This window comes from Mauremys mutica, chromosome 3 (assembly GCF_020497125.1).
Source record: "Mauremys mutica isolate MM-2020 ecotype Southern chromosome 3, ASM2049712v1, whole genome shotgun sequence".
In the NCBI taxonomy this organism is placed as follows: domain Eukaryota; kingdom Metazoa; phylum Chordata; order Testudines; family Geoemydidae; genus Mauremys; species Mauremys mutica.
In genome coordinates, this window is record NC_059074.1 from 184915661 (window position 1) to 184935315 (window position 19655).

At 42.8% G+C, this 19655-nt stretch overlaps 1 protein-coding gene across 5 annotated transcripts in view; it reads right to left on the minus strand.

Moving 5' to 3' along the window:
- Window positions 1–19655, minus strand: part of RTN4 (reticulon 4) — a 74185-nt gene that overhangs the window by 22730 nt on the left and 31800 nt on the right. Inside the window, exon 1 of one of the 5 annotated variants that reach the window (XM_045011339.1) lies at window positions 14615–14765. The exons of 3 other annotated variants lie outside the window; for them this stretch is intronic. In XM_045011339.1, the coding sequence (XP_044867274.1) occupies window positions 14615–14648 (34 nt within the window). In that variant the 5' untranslated portion in view covers window positions 14649–14765. Of the gene's footprint in view, window positions 1–3636; window positions 3778–14614; window positions 14766–19655 lie in introns of those variants that run through there. One more of the 5 variants, XM_045011340.1, reaches the window with a different exon arrangement.

Here is a 19655-nt window from a genome sequence, read left to right on the forward strand (position 1 = left end):
CCTCCTGCTTTGCTGTTCCGACCATGCCACAGGTTTTTTTGTTTTGTTTTCTTTGCCCTCCAGCCGCGCTGCAGCTGTCCCCCCCTGACTTTGCCGCTCAGGTCCAGGAAGAGGACGCGGAGGTAGGGGTAGAGGGAACGAGGAGGGCCGTGCGCCCGGCTGGTCTCCGGCGGCGGCCCTGCCCAGCTCCTGCCGCGTCCCTCCCCGGCCGCACAACTCCTGCCGCCCGGCTCCCCGCGTCCCCGGCCGCCCGACTCCTGCCGCCCGTCCCCGGCCGCCCGGCTCCCCGCGTCCCCCGGCCACCCGGCTCCCCGCGTCCCCCGGCCGCCCAGCCCCGCGTCCCCCGGCCCCGGCCGCCCAGCGCCGCATCCCCACCGCCCGGCTCCCCGCGTCCCCAGCCACCGGCTCCCCGGCCCCCCGCATCCCCCGCCGCCCGGCTCCCCGGCCCCCCGCGTCCCCAGCCGCCCGGCTCCCCGCGTCCCCAGCCGCCCGGCGCCCCGCCGGCCCGGCTCCCCGCATCCCCAGCCGCCCGGCTCCCCCCCGCCCCAGCCGCCCGGCTCCCCGCGTCCCCAGCCGCCGCAGTGCCCGGACCGCACTACCAGAGTCGGGCAGCCGGGGAGCGGGCGGCCGGGGACGCGGGGCCCCGGGCGGCTGGGGAGCCGGGGAGCCATCCAGCTCCCCGGCTCCCCGCGTCCCCAGCCGCCCGGCTCCCCGCGTCCCCAGCCGCCTGCTCCCCGGCTCCCCGCGTCCCCGGCTGCCCGGCTCCGGTAGTGCGGTCCGGGCACTGCGGCGGCCGCGACCCCACCTACCCGGATGCCCAGCTCCGGACACTGCCTGGCCCCGTGGCTCCAGCTGCCCGGCTCCCGCCACATCCTCTGGCTCCGGCCCCGCGACTCCTGTCCCAGCCCCGCGCTCCCAGCTCCAGCCGCGGATGGACTGTAGCGCCGCCAGCCACGTGCAGGCAGCGCGGTAAGGGGGCAGGGAGGGGGTGTTGGAGAGAGGGCAGGGGAGTTCCGGGGTGCGGGGGTGGATAGGGGTTGGGGGGGTCAAAGGGCAGGGAACAGGGGGCTTACTTCCGTGTATAAGACTACCCTCAATTTTTAGTCTAAGGATTTTAGGAAAAAGTATAGTCTTATACACGGAAAAATACGGTAATCTGCTCTTCGTGAGCATTCCAAGCCAAACTTGCTCACATCAGTGACAAGTTTTTACTGCTTTTATTCCTGTACCTCTGTGCACCCAACAGCTAAAAGAGAGATTCTGTTTTTCTTGAGGCTAAGCAAAAGAATTGTTTACTGAATTCAAAACCACTACACCTGTGTAAACCCAATGATGGCAAGTGCACATATATCACTGAGGGCAGCATTTTAAGACAATGGGGCTGGTTACACAAATATAACTGAAGGCATAATTGGGCTTGCATAACCTTTTTTACTGGTGATGATGTTGATGCAAAGTTAGGAACAATCATGGAAATGTAGGGCTGGAAGGGACCTTGAGAGAACTCAGTTTGATTTCCAATCAAAGCTAAATTTGCAGGGCAATGATGGGCAAAATGTTTATTTGTAAACTGAACATATATTTTCTATATAACCATGGAAACACATGATGCCATTTTTAGTACTACTGTTCAGACTAATTGCTCTTTGGGTAAATATTTGGTCACTGGGTTAAAATATCAAGTTTCCTCTTTCTGGGTTTGAGTCTGCTGCATTTTTAAGTGAAGTATCACAGATTTAGTGAGAACCTCCATTGTAGCATGCGGGAGTATTTGATCTAACTGGGTTTTATACACTTCTCAATGCTATGTAATGGGAAACGGTCATGGGAGAATTTTGAGTTGCCTAACTTCACAATTGATTTCCCTCTCCATCAATAGTGATTATATAAAATTTATTAGATATAGAGCTCAATATAAAAGAGGGTAAAAGAAAAAAGCTTTATTAGCATTATAAATAATGTTAGCTAGTTATCTAGTCTTTTCAAAATGTGAAGCACTACTATGTTTATTATCTGTTCTAAAACCACTGGGACATCTGTCTATCTGCCTGAATTTGGTTGTGTTAAGCTTTATGTGAGCTTAGCACTACAACAGCATCTTGTCTACCTTAAGATTTTTACTCTAACTACAAAACAACCACAATCCAGAACAAATCCCTATATTAATTCAGAACATGATAAGCAGTTGAAAGAACATGGGGTGGTATGTATAATCTGAAGGAAATTTGTATGCACTAGCTTTAAATAATTATGTGCTACCTTAGGTCCAGATTCCACTAATACCTGTGTAGACATAACTTTACTACCATACATAGTCCCATTAAAGCCAATAGAATTATTCATAAAAGTGCACATGCATAAGCTTTTTTGGAACTGAAGCCTTCCTTTCAACATTATGAAATAATTTCAATACAAGATTTGAACTAATCAGCTGGTGTGGGAAAGACAAGAACTCTATGCTTTGAAACTTCTAAAAATATTGACAATTTTCATATATATGTACAATAGCTTCATTGTCATGATTTTTTTTAATTTTAAGATCTGCATTAATAGTGTGTCATTGTCTCTTTATAGGGCCAGTTTGTAACAGTGGTAAAGGACTACATCTGCACAGTTAAAAATTATAACAAGTGTAATAGCAATAATTCAGCAATCATGAAAATTCCCAGTAACATTCACTGGAAAGGGAGATATTCTAAAATTGGGATAGTCCGTGAGGGTCCATTTGTATAGTGTCTTCCAAAAAACTAGAGCCCTAACTTAAAATACTTTTTTCATTAATGACTAAAGATTGGTGACCTCAATCTACTCCCTTCCTTCATTTGGACCTGGAAATGTATTTCTATTTTACATTTCCCCCACATACACTCTGCCCTGTCCAATTCAAAATGAGAAGTACCATATAAGCCCCAATGTTAGTCCCACATCTATACGGTTTTGCAATAGTGTAAACATTCCAAAAAAATTCAATGTTGTAAAACAATTACAAAATTGAACTGTAACTTTTAGTCCATGTGACTGATAAAAGGTAAAAGCTGCTTTAAATTCCCCCACACCTCCAAAAGAAGGTAATTTAGAAAATCCAAACTGTATATTAGTGAAAACAGCCTGCTGCTTTAACACAGTATACCCACAAAAGATAAATATACTCAGGGACACGCCAAACAGTATCCTTCCTTATGCTAATTGTGTTTGCTTAAATTTAGACTTGTGTAAACTACAATTACAGTCCTTCAATGTAAGTATTCCAGGCCTAATCTAAAGCAAGTGCAGCTGTCTACATATGGTAAGCATGAATTGTCATCTGGCACATCTAAAAATAGTACTGCTAGCATCCATGCCTCACATGCAGAACGCATCTGATTACATTTTGCCTGTAGTGCAAATGCCGTGAATAAAGGCTGATCGCTGAATTCTCTGAAGTCTTTTCTATCACAGGTTCTTATTTTTAAGGCTGAACAGTTTCAATAGTTGTTTTTGTGACCAAAAACAAGCGCTTATTGTCCTGAAAATCCTCTCTCAAAACATAAATGAGCCACAAGAAACTACTTTTGTGTTCTGAACAAATTAAAAGCCTCAGGATTCATAAGAGAGTTTTAAATTCATGTATATATATTAAAACAAAAAAGAACTAACCAATTTTGGCATCCATCTTGAGTTTGCCTGCATGCACCCAGATCTTGTACAGCTGACAAGCCAGAACCTTTTCACTTCCGGCTAGGGTATTCAAAGGTCAACTGATATACGCAACTGCCTGCTGTCTCACTACTACAGTTAGAAGCTTCACAGACTAACACAGAATGCTTTAAGCGTTCAGCCAATAGCTGTTTCTCCAGTAAGTCCTTGGAATGCAGTTAAAGTATTTAAAAAAAAAAATATTTGTAGCTGAATCGGACGAGTAAACATTCTACATCTAGTGTAAAAAAGATTTCAGGGCCAAATAAAGATTCTATTTGGAAAAAAGGAATGAACAAAGAAAGGACATCTCATTTAAGAGACTGAATGCATGAATCAGGAAACATTACTCAAATATCCTTCTATAGTCTAACAGTTAAGTTGAAATTCTTGATGACTGTTTCATTCAAATAGCAGTTAAAAAAAATTCACAGCTACAGACAACTGCCATTTTTCGGCCTGATTTTACAATTTCTGCTGTACTAACATGGGAATCTATTAAGAAGCATTGAACATTTGCAGCTTTAACAGATATAGGGTGCAATATTTTTGTCAAATCAACCATCTACAATACATATTATAATAGTACCTTATATGGGCACATTATTATGATGGTCTTATGTTACCCCTTACTATAGCATCATTTTCCAGTAAGGCAAATTAAAACTTAAATATATACATGACTTCCAAAATGTTATGTTTTCTGCTTAAAAGACCATTAGAAAAAAAAGGATGTAAAAAATAAAGCTGCTGTTTTTATTTAAACCATGGTGTAGTAGGATGGTCCCCTGCTCCTGCCCTGAAGGGGTAAAAACAGCCCTGGGAGGGGGCTGTGGCTGGAGAAAGCAGCTTTTAGGCTGGGCTGATTGGGGAAAGTGGCTGCAGCTGGGGCCACACCCCAAACAGACTCAGCTGGCCCTATAAAGGCAGAGAAGCCAGGGGCAGACAGGAGTCTTTCTCTGCCTGTAGAGGGAGAAGGGCCTGGCTGTAAGGAAGGTATCTGAGTGAAGCAGGGCTGGGGAAAGGCAGAGGGGCTGGGGAGCTCCTGCCTGGAAAGCCCCAGGCTGTGGCCTAGCATAAGGCCAACAGGTACTGGGTGTTGCAGGGATAGGCCCAGGGGTAGGCCAAGACAGCAGGTCCAAACCCAACCTTGCCAGTGATGAGTAGGCTGATACTGCAGTCTGCCCCAGGGCATGGGGCTAGACAATGACTGGCAGTAGCCATATACTGAGGCAAGGTGGGGATAGTGGGTGGGGGTTCCCTGGGGAGGGGAGACCCTAAGGTTGAGAGAAAGGGGTTACTGCCAGAGGGCAGCACCCCAGGTAAAAGGGCACCGGGTCCAGGGAGGGATATGGGTGCCAGAGGACAGGAGGATCACCGCCCTGCAGAAGGCGCTCCAGAGCTAGAACCGAGCTAATTCCCAGGAGTCACCAGAAGGAGGCGCCGCAGGGGTAAGTCTGCTCCTCTACACAGGGGTATCCAAACAGGCTAGAGAACAAATATGATTGGGCCATTTGTGGCCTAGAAGCTTGGCCATCATGCCTTCTAGGCTCGGCTGCTTCATCCTGCTTCTGAGGAAGTATCACACAGGTCTCCATAAATTGCAGCATCTTCTGTGAAAAGCATTAGACAGTCAAAGCCAAGAAAGAGCTACCAGCGAGAGATCTAAGTAGCTGGAAAAGAGAGGCAGACAAGAATGAAGAAGCAGGACAGTGCCACTTCCTCTATAGGCTACTTCACAGGATTTTGCAGGTTACTGAGAACTAAAGATCCTTGGTTTAAACCAATAGTTACCAATAAAACCATTCACAAAAACTAAAGCCAAGACAACAGTGACTGCAAGATGGTGGTGAGTTTTGCGACTGTACCAGAAAGAAACTGATCTCATTGCCCCTTTCACTGAAATGAAAGCCTTCGGTCTAGTGCTGTTCATATTTAAATTAAGGGATGGATACATACATTAGCAAAATGTGTGCATTGATAATAGTTATAAGAGCACTCACCCTGAATTGTGTTATAACCTGATTTGCTCCTGGCTCCGAATGGGACAAAGATGACTTTAAATCATATAACAATCATGGTACATTTCTGATCTTTACTGTTCTGCAAGGATCTGTCTGTTACAATTACTAGGAAATCAGAGGATCTAGCTACAACACAATTCCATCTGTACTCCAGATGAGATCTTATTAATCTTCCATAATGGGAATAAAGCCATCAATGTTGCAGAATACAGTTAAAGTCCCTTCTATACTGCAAGCTGGAACAGTGTTGTAACCAGATCCCCAGCTCAAATGTAATTATAATGTAGACAGGCCCTACAATGATTCAATAATATGGTAATGTATGGCTTTGGCCAATTAGCTACAAAACTCCACCCTGTTTACCTCTGACCTTGTCTCATGTCCCGTGATTGGTTTTAAGCTTGCTGTATGTGGAATGACACCATAGGGGTATACTGAAAATTTTGTAGTGTATACTGGCCTTTCTATTATGGGCTTATCTACCGTGACAGACCCAGACCAGTGGGGTACAGGAGTCTGGTAGAGGGCAAATATACTGGTCACTGGATGAGTAGTTTTCTGTTCCCTGAGTGACCAGAGCAGGGGCTGCACTAGAGTAATCAGGAACCTGCTAGAACCAATTAAGGCAGACAGGCTGATTAGAACACCTGCAGCCAATCAAGGCAGGCTAATCAGGGCACCTGGGTTTAAAAAGGAGCTCACTTCAGTTTGTGGTGGGCATGTGAGGAGCTGGGAGTGAGAGGGTGTGCTGCTGGAGGATTGAGGAGTACAAGCGTTATCAGACACCAGGAGGAAGGTTCTGTGGTGAGGATAAAAAAGGTGTTTGGAGGAGGCCATGGGGAAGTAGCCCAGGGAGTTGTAACTGTCATGCAGCTGTTACAGGAGGCACTATAGACAGCTGCAATCCACAGGGCCCTGGGCTGGAACCCGGAGTAGAGGGTGGGCCCAGGTTCCCCCCAAATCTCCCAATGCCTGATCAGACACAGGAGGAGTTGACCCAGACTGTGGGTTCCACCAGAGGGGAAGATCACTGAGGTGTGCAAATCTGCCAATACGTGCAGGACCCACCAAGGTAGAGGAGGAACTTTGTCACACTACACAGTGACATCCAGGAAAATTAATCCAAATTAACTAATGGTGTGAATTTGAAGTGGATACATTAAACTGCAGCAAATCCCTGGTGAATACCCTCATTCAGAATTCAAGTGAATTAACACCACTTTAATTCTGAACAGCAGCATCCACATGGGGATTTAATGTGGTTCAATGAATCATCTTCAAACAAACACCTTTAGTTAATTCAGATTAATTTTCCTGCCTGTTCCCATGTAGACAAGCCCTAAGAAGCAGCACTAAACTCACGGACATTTGCTCTGAGAGAACTGTAAAGTCAAAGAGCCATATTTCTCCCAGAGCTCGCTGCAGGGATCAAAAGGAGGCAATTTGCCCTGCTCAGGGGCTACCGGGTCTCCAAAAATGTTACGTTTTCTACTTAAAAGACCCTTAGGAACAGAAACAGATGTAAAAAATAAAGCTGCTGTTTTCATTTAAACTAGAGGCTAGAGAACAAATATGATTCCCTAAAATGCACCACATTGCTAGCCCATGGGGCCACTGCAAGCCATAATATATTCAGGACATAAGAATACTCTGGCCATGCCTCCTCCTTTCCCTTATCTTGCTCCTGGGGCAATTCTGTAATATATTGCGCAAAGAACACTGGAAACCCACCCACCATAATTACTGGACTATTCCAAAACTGGAAGGTAAATACTACCTGAAAAATGCATGTATTCATGAGCCAATGTACCACCTCTTTCCCTCATTTAAAGGTTAGTAGCGATTGGACATCTAACATAGTGAATGCCAGTGAAAACGAGGTAGGATCAGAGGCTAAAACAGGGAAAGAACAAGTTAAAAATTACTTAAGACAGGTTAGATGTCTTCAGGTCACAGGGACAGATGAAATACATCCTAGAATACTCAAGGAGCTGACTGAGGAGATAACTGATCCATTAGCGATTATCTTCAACAAGTCATGGAAAACAGGAGAGATTCCAGAGGACAGGAAAAGGGCAAATATAGTGCCAATCTATAGAAAGGGAAATAAGCTGACTGATCTATAATTCCCCGAGTTGTCCTTAACTTCAGTACCCAGAAAGATAATGAAGAAAATATTTAAGCAATCAATTACTTATAACCTTGTCATCTTCTAGGCGTTTGCTAACAGTCAGCATGGATTTGTTAAGAACAAATCATGTCAAACCAACCTAATAGCTTTCTTTGACAGGGTAACAAAGCTTGGTAGATAGAGGGGAAGCGGTAGATGTGGTATATCTTGACTTTACTAAGGGCTTGGCTACACTTGCAGATGTAGAGCGCTGGGAGTTAAACCAGCCTTCGGAGACCACAGCAGGGAAAACGCTGCCGTGTGTTTACACTGTCAGCTGCAAGCACACTGGCGTGGCCACATTAGCAGCTCTTGCAATGCCACAAAGAGCAGTGCATTGTGTGCAAGTGGCTGCAATGTGCTTTTCAACTGTGGGGGAGGGCTGGAGTGTGACAGGGAGTGTGGTGTGTGTGTATGTGAGGGGAAAGACTGTGTTTTGGGGGCAGAGAGTGTGTCAGCATGCTGTCTTGTAAGTTCAGACAGCAGCAGACCTTCCCTCCCCCCCTGCCTCTCTCTCACACAGACTCACAACAGCAGCATTCCACAGTAAAGGTTGTTTTGTCCCAGAGCAGATAAGCATACCGGCTGTCAGAAACGGAGCTTTGAAAGGGATCCGCATGCTTACAGCTGAGTTCAAAACAATGATAAGAGTGGCCACTTGACTTCAGGGGATTATGGGACGTTTCCAGAGGCCAATCACAGCACAGTAATGCAACACTTCACCCACACTGACGTCTGGGTGTTTCAGCCGGGGTGCAGCAAGCTTTATGCTTTCTCATGGATTACCAGGAGCGCTCCAGCTGCAGAGTCCAGGCGCTCTACGTGCCTTGCCAGTGTAGACACCTCAGGAGTTACAGCACATTAAAGCAGCCCCGGGCACCCTAACTTGCAAGTGTAGCCAAGCCTTTTGATACTGTCTCACATGACCTTCTCATAAACAAGCTAGGGAAATACAACCTAGGTGGAGCTACTATAAGGTGGGGGCATAATTGATTGGAAAACCATTCCCAGAAAGTAGTTATCAGTGATTCACAATCAAGCTGGAAGAGCATAATGAGTGGGGTCCCACAGGGATCAGTTCTGGGTCCAGTTCTGTTCAAAATCTTCATCAATCATTTAGATAATGGCATAGAGAGTACACTTAAAGTTTGTGGACGATACCAAGCTGGGAGGGGTTGCAAGTGCTTTGGATGATAGGATTAAAATTCAAAAATGATCTGGACAAACTGGAGAAACAGTCTGAAGTAAATAGGATGAAATTCAATGTGGAGAAATGCAAAGTACTCCACTTAGGAAGGAACAATCAGTTGCACACATACAAACTGAGAAATGAATACCTAAGAAGGAGTACTGCAGAAAAGGGAGTCATAGTGGATCACAAACTAAATATGAGTAAAGAGTGTAACACTTGGAAAAAAATAAAAACACATCATTCTGGGATGTATTAGCAAGAGTGTTGTAAGCAAGATACAAGAAATAATTCTTCTGCTCTACTCTGCACTGATATGGCCTCTATTGGAGCACTGTGTCCAGTTATGGGCACCACATTTCAGGAAAGATGTGGACAAATTGGAGAAAGTCCAGAAAAAAGCAACAAAAATGATTAAAGGTCTAGAAAACATGACCTATAAGGGAAGATTGAAAAAATTGGGTTTGTTTATTCTGGAGAAGGATAGATCGAGAGGGGACATAATTTTCAAGTACATGAAAGCTTGTTACAAGGAGGAGGGAGAAAAACTGTTTTCTTTAAGCTCTGAGGATAGGACAAGAAGCAATGGGCTTAAGTTGCAGCAAGGGTGGTTTAGGATGGACATTAGGAAATACTTCCTGTCAGAGTGGTTAAGCACTGGAATAAATTGCCTATGGTGGTTGTGGAATCTCCATCATTGGAGATTTTTTTAGAGCACCTGTCAGACATGGTCTAGATCTAGGTAGCCAAACTGCAGCTTGTGAGCTGCATGCAGCTCTTTTATAATTAAAGTGAGGCTTGTAGAGCCCCCTCCTCCCCCCGCCACCCAATTCTCCGCCTGCCAGACTGGCAGGGAGGGAGCTCGGGGGTTCTGCCGTGCAGTGGGGCTTAGGGCTTCTGCCAGAGATGACTGGTGCCTGCTGAGAGTGGGGAAGCACAATTTAAAGCTTTGCCCCTCTCCAACAGCTTAAGTCAGGCCCCCCAGGCATGCTCCCCCTCTTACCCTCAGCAGCACCTCCCTCCAGCTCCCAGGTGTTAGCTCCACAGGGAGAGGCAGCAGCAAAAGCAGCAGCTCTCCCTGCAGCTTGCTACTACCTTGCCCCATGGCCGCAGCTCCCAGCTTGACAGCTCCAGCAGTTACTATGCAGGATGGTACCATGTGACCAAGCAGGGCCAGCAAGCCCTGGCAAAAATCTGGTGGAGCACATGACCCTACGTGTCCCTCCACACATCGCCTCTGGCTTCTGCCCAGCAGGGATGGGGGTCTTGGGGCTTCAGCCCTGCGGGGCACTTCAGGGCTCATGGCTTCAGCAGAAACAGGGATGAAGCCCCGAGCCCCGGCAGGTACCTCCTGCAGGGCTGAAGTCCCAACAACCCCCTCCCCAAAGTGCTGAAGCCCTGAGCCCTGGCAGGGGCATGCCAGCTCTCAAACTTCTGAAGATTGTCATATGCAGCTCAAAAGGTCAGTAAATTTGGCCATCTCCGTTCTAGATAACACTTAATCTTGCCATGAGTGCAGGGGATTGGACTAGATGACCGCTCGAGGTTTCTCCCAGTCCAACCATTCTATGTACAAACAAAGCCTTAAGCATCCCAAGCAAGTCATTCAAAAATTAACATTTTAAGATTCACTTTTTATTTTCCATCATGTAGCTTGTTATAATAAGGACTCTGGTTTTCAGTAAAATGTTAAGCCAAAAAGTCAATTTTCATGTGGTATAGAGACAGAGGGCAGAAAGGTGTTTTTCCACCTCTTTTGCTCATCCTAACAATACTTTTAGAGAGTTTTATAAAAGATACAAGACTGATTTTGGGAAATGATTAAAAAAAATTTTTTTCAGCATATGATTATTCATTACTTAGTCTTCAGACAACTTTAACGACTGGTATACCCTCAGTTTTTGTACCAGTGTAATCCCACCTGTTTAGAAAGTGAGATATTATAACAGTACAACCCACTAGTGTGGATGCAGTTAGGCAAATTTACCTAAATAAACTATGCAGATGTAACTAAATCACTGCTATACTTGTATTGCCTTGTAAACCCACAGGATTATTGCAGTACACAAACTGTCTAGACCTGCCCTAAATTCAGCAGAGTTTTGCTAGCATGTTCTGGTTTAAACTGAAAATCCCAGGTACAATGAAGCTTCTAAATGTTCTCTAGTTTTAAGTTTGCCTTGAAAGATCAAATAAGCTTAAAAACTCCCCACTCAAAAAAAAAAAAAAAAAAAAGCGCAGGTGGGTATGTCAGAAGATATATTTATTTTGGGACCAGACTACTGGTCTAACCACTTTTTGGACTTCACTGCATATTTTGCAGATTAGCAGAGCCTGAATACTAGAGGAAAGCAGGATAGAAACATATGTCCCCTTTAAAGTGAGGTATCTCCATCTCCTGTAGCAAACCTTATCATGAACAGCACTAACAGGTTTCAAGAACTTACCCAGGACGTATAGTTGAAAAAGCAGAGTAAAATGGAAGTGATTTCTCAACCTGCTTTTCCCAGCTCACTTTGTCTCCCTAATTTGATTTGGACATGCTGGCCAAGCTCTATCTGAAGCTGAACTACTGCGTCAGCTGTGCCATCCATAGCAAGGACTTGAACTGTTCCTGGGAGGCCTGAAAGGACCATGCCCCTCTGCCCAGGTTCAGACCTGCTTGTGCTACACTGATACCTCCCCTCAAGGCCATGTAAGGAGACTGTGCTGAAAATGTACAGTTTGGAATGTTATGTAAATAAATGACATCTAAAAGAAAAAACACAAATTTGTGAGTATGGGGTTTTTGTTTTGTTTTACACAAAAATTACTATACTAGTATAATTAAAGCAGTACAACTTCCCCAGTGTGGATGCAGTTATATAAGAGTGCTTATACTGATGTAGCTTGTGCTTACAGGAAGGGAAATAGGACATACTGCTATAACGGTGTCCACACTACTGTTGTAGTGGATTGCACCAGTATTACTATTTAGGGGGTGAGGAGGGGAAAAGGTCACACTGCAAGTCTTGTGATATTTGGTGTTTTTCTTAGAGCCCCATATTCTGCAATGATTACACGTGAGTCTCAGCATTCATTTAAAAAAAGATGGCAGGGGAGGGGAAAAGGTAAGTTTCCCATGCTTGCGGAGAAAAACTTGAAAACATGGCCTGGGAGTACCCTAAAGACTCAAAAATTTGAAGGCAAATGAAAAACAAAATTTTTTTAAGTAAGTCTCTTTTTTTTTTTTTTTGGCCTGACACATAGAGTTTTGAATGCTTGAGGTTGGCAATCTTGGTAGTCCATCGATCCGATGATGACAAATCTGTGCAGATCATCTATTGTTGGTCTCATGGTGTGCCCTCTGATGACTATACAAGCCAATTCTAGAGGTGCACATTTTGCTGCAGATGGTGCATGGGAAGTTCGCGGTCAGTGGCACCTCATACACCCCAAGAGGTTGGTAATACTGTTTACTATATAACCTAAGATACTAGTAAGGATTTTCCATGCTTTAAACATTTTGAACCTCTAATAAAAGGCTTAAAAACTGGAAGTTATGACCTGACTGAAGGTTTTTTCCTCCCTTATCCACATGTGTATGTGTATGTGGTTATTGTAGGGTACCTCATGGGTGTGAGGCAGCTGGCATATATTGGGAGGGAGGGGGAACAATCCAAAACCCATATGAACTTGGAAAGCCAGTTATAAAAATAGTCAAATTTGGACATACCAGTACCAACCTTAAGAGTTTGTAGATCTAAAAAGCTTATCAACAGGACAAAATCTGAAGCTCACACATACAAATAGGACTTAAATTCTTCTAAATGATTCAGAGAGATTCAGAAGGGTGATCGCAGATTGGTGGTTACTGGACAAAGGTCACACTATTTTAAGCCTAACTACTTATTTATCTAAAACTATTGTAGATTATGTTGGCAAATTCTGAAATTTAGTCATAAAAACAATTATTTGTGATCCAGTAAGAGAGATTGTAAACGATCAATGTTTTTAAGCATACAATATAAATAGACTATAAAAAGAGAGAGTCTGCTGTACTGTGCTTCCCCCTAGTACTCAGCAGCTGCCTCTCAGCAAGCTGATCTAATTAATAAGGCAGTGTACTTAAGGGAAATGCGCATATCTCCCTCCATTCCTGCTGCCTTGTGTAGAGAGAGAGTTAACCCTTCAGCGCTCAGCCAATTGCTAGTTCATCATTTATCAGTAAGGGAAATATCCCACCCTCTTACTCCTCCACCTCAACCAAGCTTCACAATCATCATCGCTGTGTACCAGTATTAAATTGTTTGTTTAAAACTTATACTGTGTGTGTGTGTGTGTGTGTGTGTGTGTGTGTGTGTGTGTATATAGTCTTTTGTCTGGTGAAAAAAATTTCCCTGGAACCTAACCTCCTCATTTACATTAATTCTTATGGGGAAATTGGATTCACTTAACATCTTTCGCTTAAAGTCGCATTGTTCAGGAACATAACTACAACGTTAAGTGAGGAGTTACTGTACTTTGTTCTGTCTGTTATTACTTGAAACCACTTAAATCCTACTTTTTATACTTAATAAAATCACTTTTGTTTATTAATTAACCCAGAATAAGTGATTAATACCTGGGAGAGCAAACAGCTGTGCATCTCTCTCTATCAGTTATAGAGGGCGGACAATTTATGAGTTTAACCTGAATAAGCTTTATACAGAGTAAAACAGATTTATTTGGGGTTTGGATCCCATTGGGAGCTGGGCATCTGTATGCTGGAGATAGGTCATTTGCTGAGCAGTTTTTGGTTAAAGTCTGCACCTTTGGGGGCATGGACCAGACCTGGGTCTGTGTTGCAGCAGACTAGCATGTCTGGCTCAACAAGGCAGGGTTCTGGAGTCCCAAGCTGGCAGTGGAAAACAGGCTCAGAGGTAATTCCAGCACATCAGGTGACAGTCCAAAGGGGGTCTCTGTGACCGAACCTGTCACAGTCCCTTGAAATGTGAGTTAATTACTTAGGCTAAACAATATGTTCTATCCTGCCTTTAGCTGCAACACTTTGAGTACATTTTCCAGACCTGAAGAGCTTTGTGTAAGCTTGAACGCTTGTGAATAAAAGGTATTACCTCACCCACCTTGTCTCTCTAATATCCTGAGACCAACACAGCATAGATTACTCTTCACACAGATACACTTAACCTCATTAGATTAACAAATTGATTGCATTAACAATTAACAGGACTTAAAAACTTTGAAAGCAACATATTGGCTAAATCAGGGCTGCATTGACATTTGTGCAGTACACACTGAACCAAGCTATTCTGTGCTAAGCTATGTAGGACTGCAAAAATCTAACCAGCTAAGATATTTGCAGTATGTTATAGAAGCTATTTTTCTTTTTAAAATGATTTTTGTTACTTTGTATTGGTCATCATTTATTCTTTTTACCCTAGACATTTAGCATTTTTACATACTTCACCATGTCTTACAACTTTAAAAATATCTATGCTACAAGTCTCATTTACTGTAAAAAAAACAACAAAACACAGCATGTTTAGCTTAATAAAAATATTAAACAGCAAATACCCTTATCTTTCCAACTGCTCAGCTGACTGTCCATCTCTCCTCACGATCTACCCTCCAGCTGTGATTATCAATTATGCATGCCAATAGAATAGCTGCAATTGGAGAAATCTACAGTCTGAAATATGAAACATCAGTTTCCACAGGGGTCTTGTCTGCTGCACAACTGCAGCAGGACTTAAGTCACATGACTGTCTTCTGGGTGTGAGGCAGACTGACGCAGTGCAATCTGTAACTAAGCTACTAATACTCCAGCACTAATTCTTCAGTTAAATCTCCTTAGTGTTGCAACCATTTTCTTAATCTAGTGCTAGTACCACACAGAACAAAGAGAGTGGGGGAGGTAGGGAAAGGAATCTTCAGTACAAAGGAAATCAGCTTTTCCTCAAAGCAGCTAGGCTAAACTTGAAATGTATCAATACTACAATATTACACAGAGGCTTTTGCAACAAAGCTAAACTACCTCAATCTTGCTTTTTTGTCACATTGCTAGAGGTTATAAAATTCATGCTCAAAGCAAGACTTCACCAGACAAACTCAAAATGGTTTGCTCTTACGAAAAAATGGAAAGGTGATAGTTTCTACAAAATCTGTCTTTCCCTTCCCCACACCTATGCAGATTTCTGACACAGCTTGCATGAAAACTGCAGTCATCTTGTTATATTTATAACCTTTAATATTTTTGTCAACTATAGATTTCATTTTCCTTGGGAAAGTAGGAAATACAAAGTGTTTTATCATTCTATCTACACCTCTAATGAAGTAGTTAAAAGCTCAAAAAGAGACTGAAGGAAATCTCAATACCAGAAATACCTTCCAATAGCCTTAATCCTTAACTCATTCTTTATTCACACCTTATTTACTCCTGGGGGAATTCTGCGCCAAAAAAAAATATTCTGCAAAATTCTGCATATTTTATTTGTTGAAAAAAACAATACCAGTTTCCATTATTTTGGTGATTCATTTCAAAATACCTGTCAGCAAGTATGTCTATAACAATACAGATAACATAAAAGATACAGGAAATATTTTTTGACAAATAGATTCCTTGCTAGGCATATTAATACAGAACTTTGACTAATAATTCATTTAAACTACAATAAAGAACCATATTTCCCACCCCTCTCAGAAGCAGTGCAAAGGCTTGGGAGAGTCAGAGGTAACGGAGGAGCTGAGGGAGAGAGAAATAATTGCCGGGAACGAGCCTGGGTGTGAACTAGGAGGGTTGTTGGGTGTGGGTGGGAGAAGTATGGAACAGGGTTTTTTGAGGGGCAGGGGAGGGAGGAGGAGGAAGAGGGTTAGGGTTGTGACTAGAGTTAGGATTGTTAGGGAACCTCTCCCGTGCAGACCCTGGCTGACACCTAGCCTCTTTTATTCAGTCAGGCACATCTGCCCTCCCCGCATGTGTCCCTGCACCCCCACTCAGCCACCCCCTCTAGCATGTGTCCCTGTACCCACCTCCCCCGTCCCCATATGGTGCTGCACCCGCACTCAGCCCCTCCGATGTGTTCCTGCACTCCATCTCTCCTTCAGCCGCTGCCTCAGTCTGTCCCACCCCCAGCCCTTCTGAACCTAGCCTGTGACTTTCCAGCAGCCCCATGTGCCCCACGCTGTCCGTTCCCCCATATCCTGTGCCTCCTAACCTGGCCTCTTCTCTTCCCTATCCACAGCTGGGGCTGCTGCTGGGCAGGAACAGCTGCTTTCTGTTATGGCGCCACAGCAGCCCATGGTGGGCAAAAAATGTAACTGCAGCACTTTTCTGTGGAGAAAAAAAATTCTGCGGGGCACATGAATTCTATGTGCGTACAGTGGTGCAGAATTCCCCAAGAGTACTTAATGTAGAAGTATTAGTATAAAAAGTTTTTTCCGACCACATATAAACAATCTTGAAGCCAGTTATTTTACCAGCATGCAGAGATGCTCATGATTTTAGCATATTTTGAGTTATTCTTAAAGCCCCCAATCCAGGAATCACAAATCTGAATTTTCAAAATGAGTACGTTTCTCCACATCCATTAGGGTTAGAAAAGCTTGAAAACATGACAAATAAAACCTGAAGGCTCAACATCCAGAAGAATCCCAAATATTTTTTAAATTTCATGTTTTTTTGCACCTGAGTCATGATTTCTGAGTACTTGGTTTATCAATACTGAGCATGACAAAAAGTTCCCCAATGCTGTGTAGAAACATAGCCAAGACTTGATGTGTCATATTATAAAAACAAACCAGAAAGAGAAGTTCATAAAATTGTATCAAAGTGTGCTCTTGCGGCTGGTGCTAAATTAGTGATTTGCATCTTAATACTCAGCTTCCTCTGCAGAATGTGTAAATCTCTCATATGGTAAAATGTTATCTTGCGCAGACCAAGCTTATCAGAAAGCTACTCAAAGTAGTCCTAGACATGATTTTACACTGATTTGCACTCAGTTACTATGAATAAAATGCCTCTCGACTTTAGGTTTGCAGCTGTAGTTTTAGACTTAATAGGCATAACAGACATCTACATTTTATTCACTTTAAAATTACCATAATCTTTATATTCACAGCTATATACATTCCCTCCGATCTTATCTCTAGATTTTATGGCACTTAAAATTTTCTAAAATAAGACTAATTTGACTATAAATACAGTAACTCAAACTGTAACTGAAGGTAGGCTGGTTACTACCAAAATGAGCTTCACCATCTTTTCCTGTTTTCCTCTCACTTAAGATGAACTCCATTAAAAACCACCCAAAACTGACCCCTTGTTAAGCCTGTCACACATGGTTGTGCAACAGCTTCTCTTCAGCACTCAGGAACATTAGTCACCAACTGTTATCAGAGCTCTAGACCAACTATCTTTTTAGCCTGAAAGAAGGTAATTCCTAAATTCTTGCTTTCTGAAGCCAGATATAATTTTGTTGTTACTGCTATGTAAGAGCTAGGTACTATTATTATTACTTCAATGGTTTAACTCTTAAGCATGCTAGAGCTGTACTCACTTTAGTGTCCATACAATTATTTATTTTCTGCTGCTGACACTTACTCTTCTCACCTACAGTAATTTAGAACAGATATAAACTTTATTAGTCATTTAAAATTAATAAACAACCCTGATGCTGTAGGTATCTCTTGTAGACAGTGGTAAAATTCTTGTAAGTGTACAATTAAAATCTGTCCCCTTTTCTCTCGTGTTCCTTGTGTTTTAATACACACACGATACAAAGAACATACTAGGTGCACTATAAGTCACTATTGCTTCATTAGCCTCCTGGATAGACCCTTCTCAACTCCTTACACCTATACTCAGATCTTTTCCTTTATTCTCTACATGTACAATATTTATTCCTCCTTCTCTTTGCAGTTAGTCTAAATACTCTGTACAGTCAAATCTATGCCCCTCAGTGATTACTAATTTCAGACAGCTCTCCCCCCCCACACACACACATACTTCCCATATACACGCAAAATGGATCTTAACACTTGAATTTTTATTATGGAATGATAGATGGCTATTAAATATTAATGTTAAAGTATATTTCGGCATCAAGACTTAAATAAAACAAAGACAGACAGTCAACAAGCAAATTATAAAGTAATGGCCTCAAGTACTACACATCTAAAACGGATGCAACTTTGAGATTCACAACAGGTTCTCCTATTACACATAGCTGCATTCTTTGAAAATTGCTCCATGAAGCTTCTGAGTCATAAGCTACTGACTAGCTCACCTAGAGCTGCTAGAATTAAAGTGCATTTCTATACTAGAACAGTTCTACAGTTCTTATGGCTTTCTTTTGCCATAATTTAGGGTAGGATTTTTACAAAGCATTCTGCATTGGTCTAACTCTGCTCCCACTGAAGTTAAATGTAAAATGCCCACTGACTTCTCTGGAGACAGAGTTAGACCAACACTCAGTGCTTATGAAAATCCAGATGTTAATGTATACATTACCAAAAACTCTACAGCTTCTCAATAATCCTGCAAGTATAGAATGTTTATTAATAAAGAGACTTAAAGACCAGGCAGTGGTCTAGCCTTCTGCCTCTGGACAACTGTGATCTAAAATGTGTTTGGTTATCTAAATTAAGTCCTTAATTAAACTGTCTAAAATTACAAGACTATTTGTCACAAAAGCCAGCATAAGGGGAAGCTGCTGCTCAGGAGAGACCAAAGAGTAGAATAACAGAGGTGATGCAGATTGAAGTGAACTACCACAGAATGACTGTATAATGCTAAGTAACAGGCACTACTATTGGTCTCACTGCATAATTAAAATTCACAAAGTTTTCCATCCATAAGGAAATTCTGCAGATTTGTACACTCAGAACAGTTTCAATGGAAAACACTTCTTCTGCTTCTTCATCTTAACTGAAAAGTGTCCTTTCACCTTTCAGCCAGTAGTAGAGGCAAGATAATAACAAACTGAACAGCACTTAGAGCAGGAAAATTTTTATCAGGATAGACAATGTAAAAATGTATTTCTCAAAGCAATTTTGAAGCCTCTTCGGGGTTAGCTTTCTTTCAGTGATGTTACTACTTAGGGTGCAGGGCTGCTCTTTATGTTTGACTGTGCTACAGACTTGAGTATTTGAAATCACTGGAGATGAATAACTGGATAATGTTGATACAAGGTAACATTTAGTTATTTGTCTTGCTTTGAACTTTACATAAAATGATTTGTTTTTTAGTTACAGACTTGCATGAGGCCAAGTATCATACTAGTGCTCTCACTATGTAAAAACAGATGTTTCATGATTTTTAACACAGTATCAGAGTGCATTTGGAACAGTTCAACAGCCTTTTTGGATTGCTGTTTAGTACTTTGATTTGGTCTGCAAATTAAGTTTTACTTCCTATGGACCAATATAATGGAGACTGAAGTACTGGTATGCTGGCAGCATTTAGTCTGAACTACATCCACATGCACCTGGCCAGGTTAAAGTTCACAAACAAGACACTCACACAAACCTATAAAAGCACTGAAATTCTTAGCTGGAAATTAAACCCAAACATTTTCAGAAAGTGGTGCTGAAGTTAGGAACCTACATAAGTGGTCTG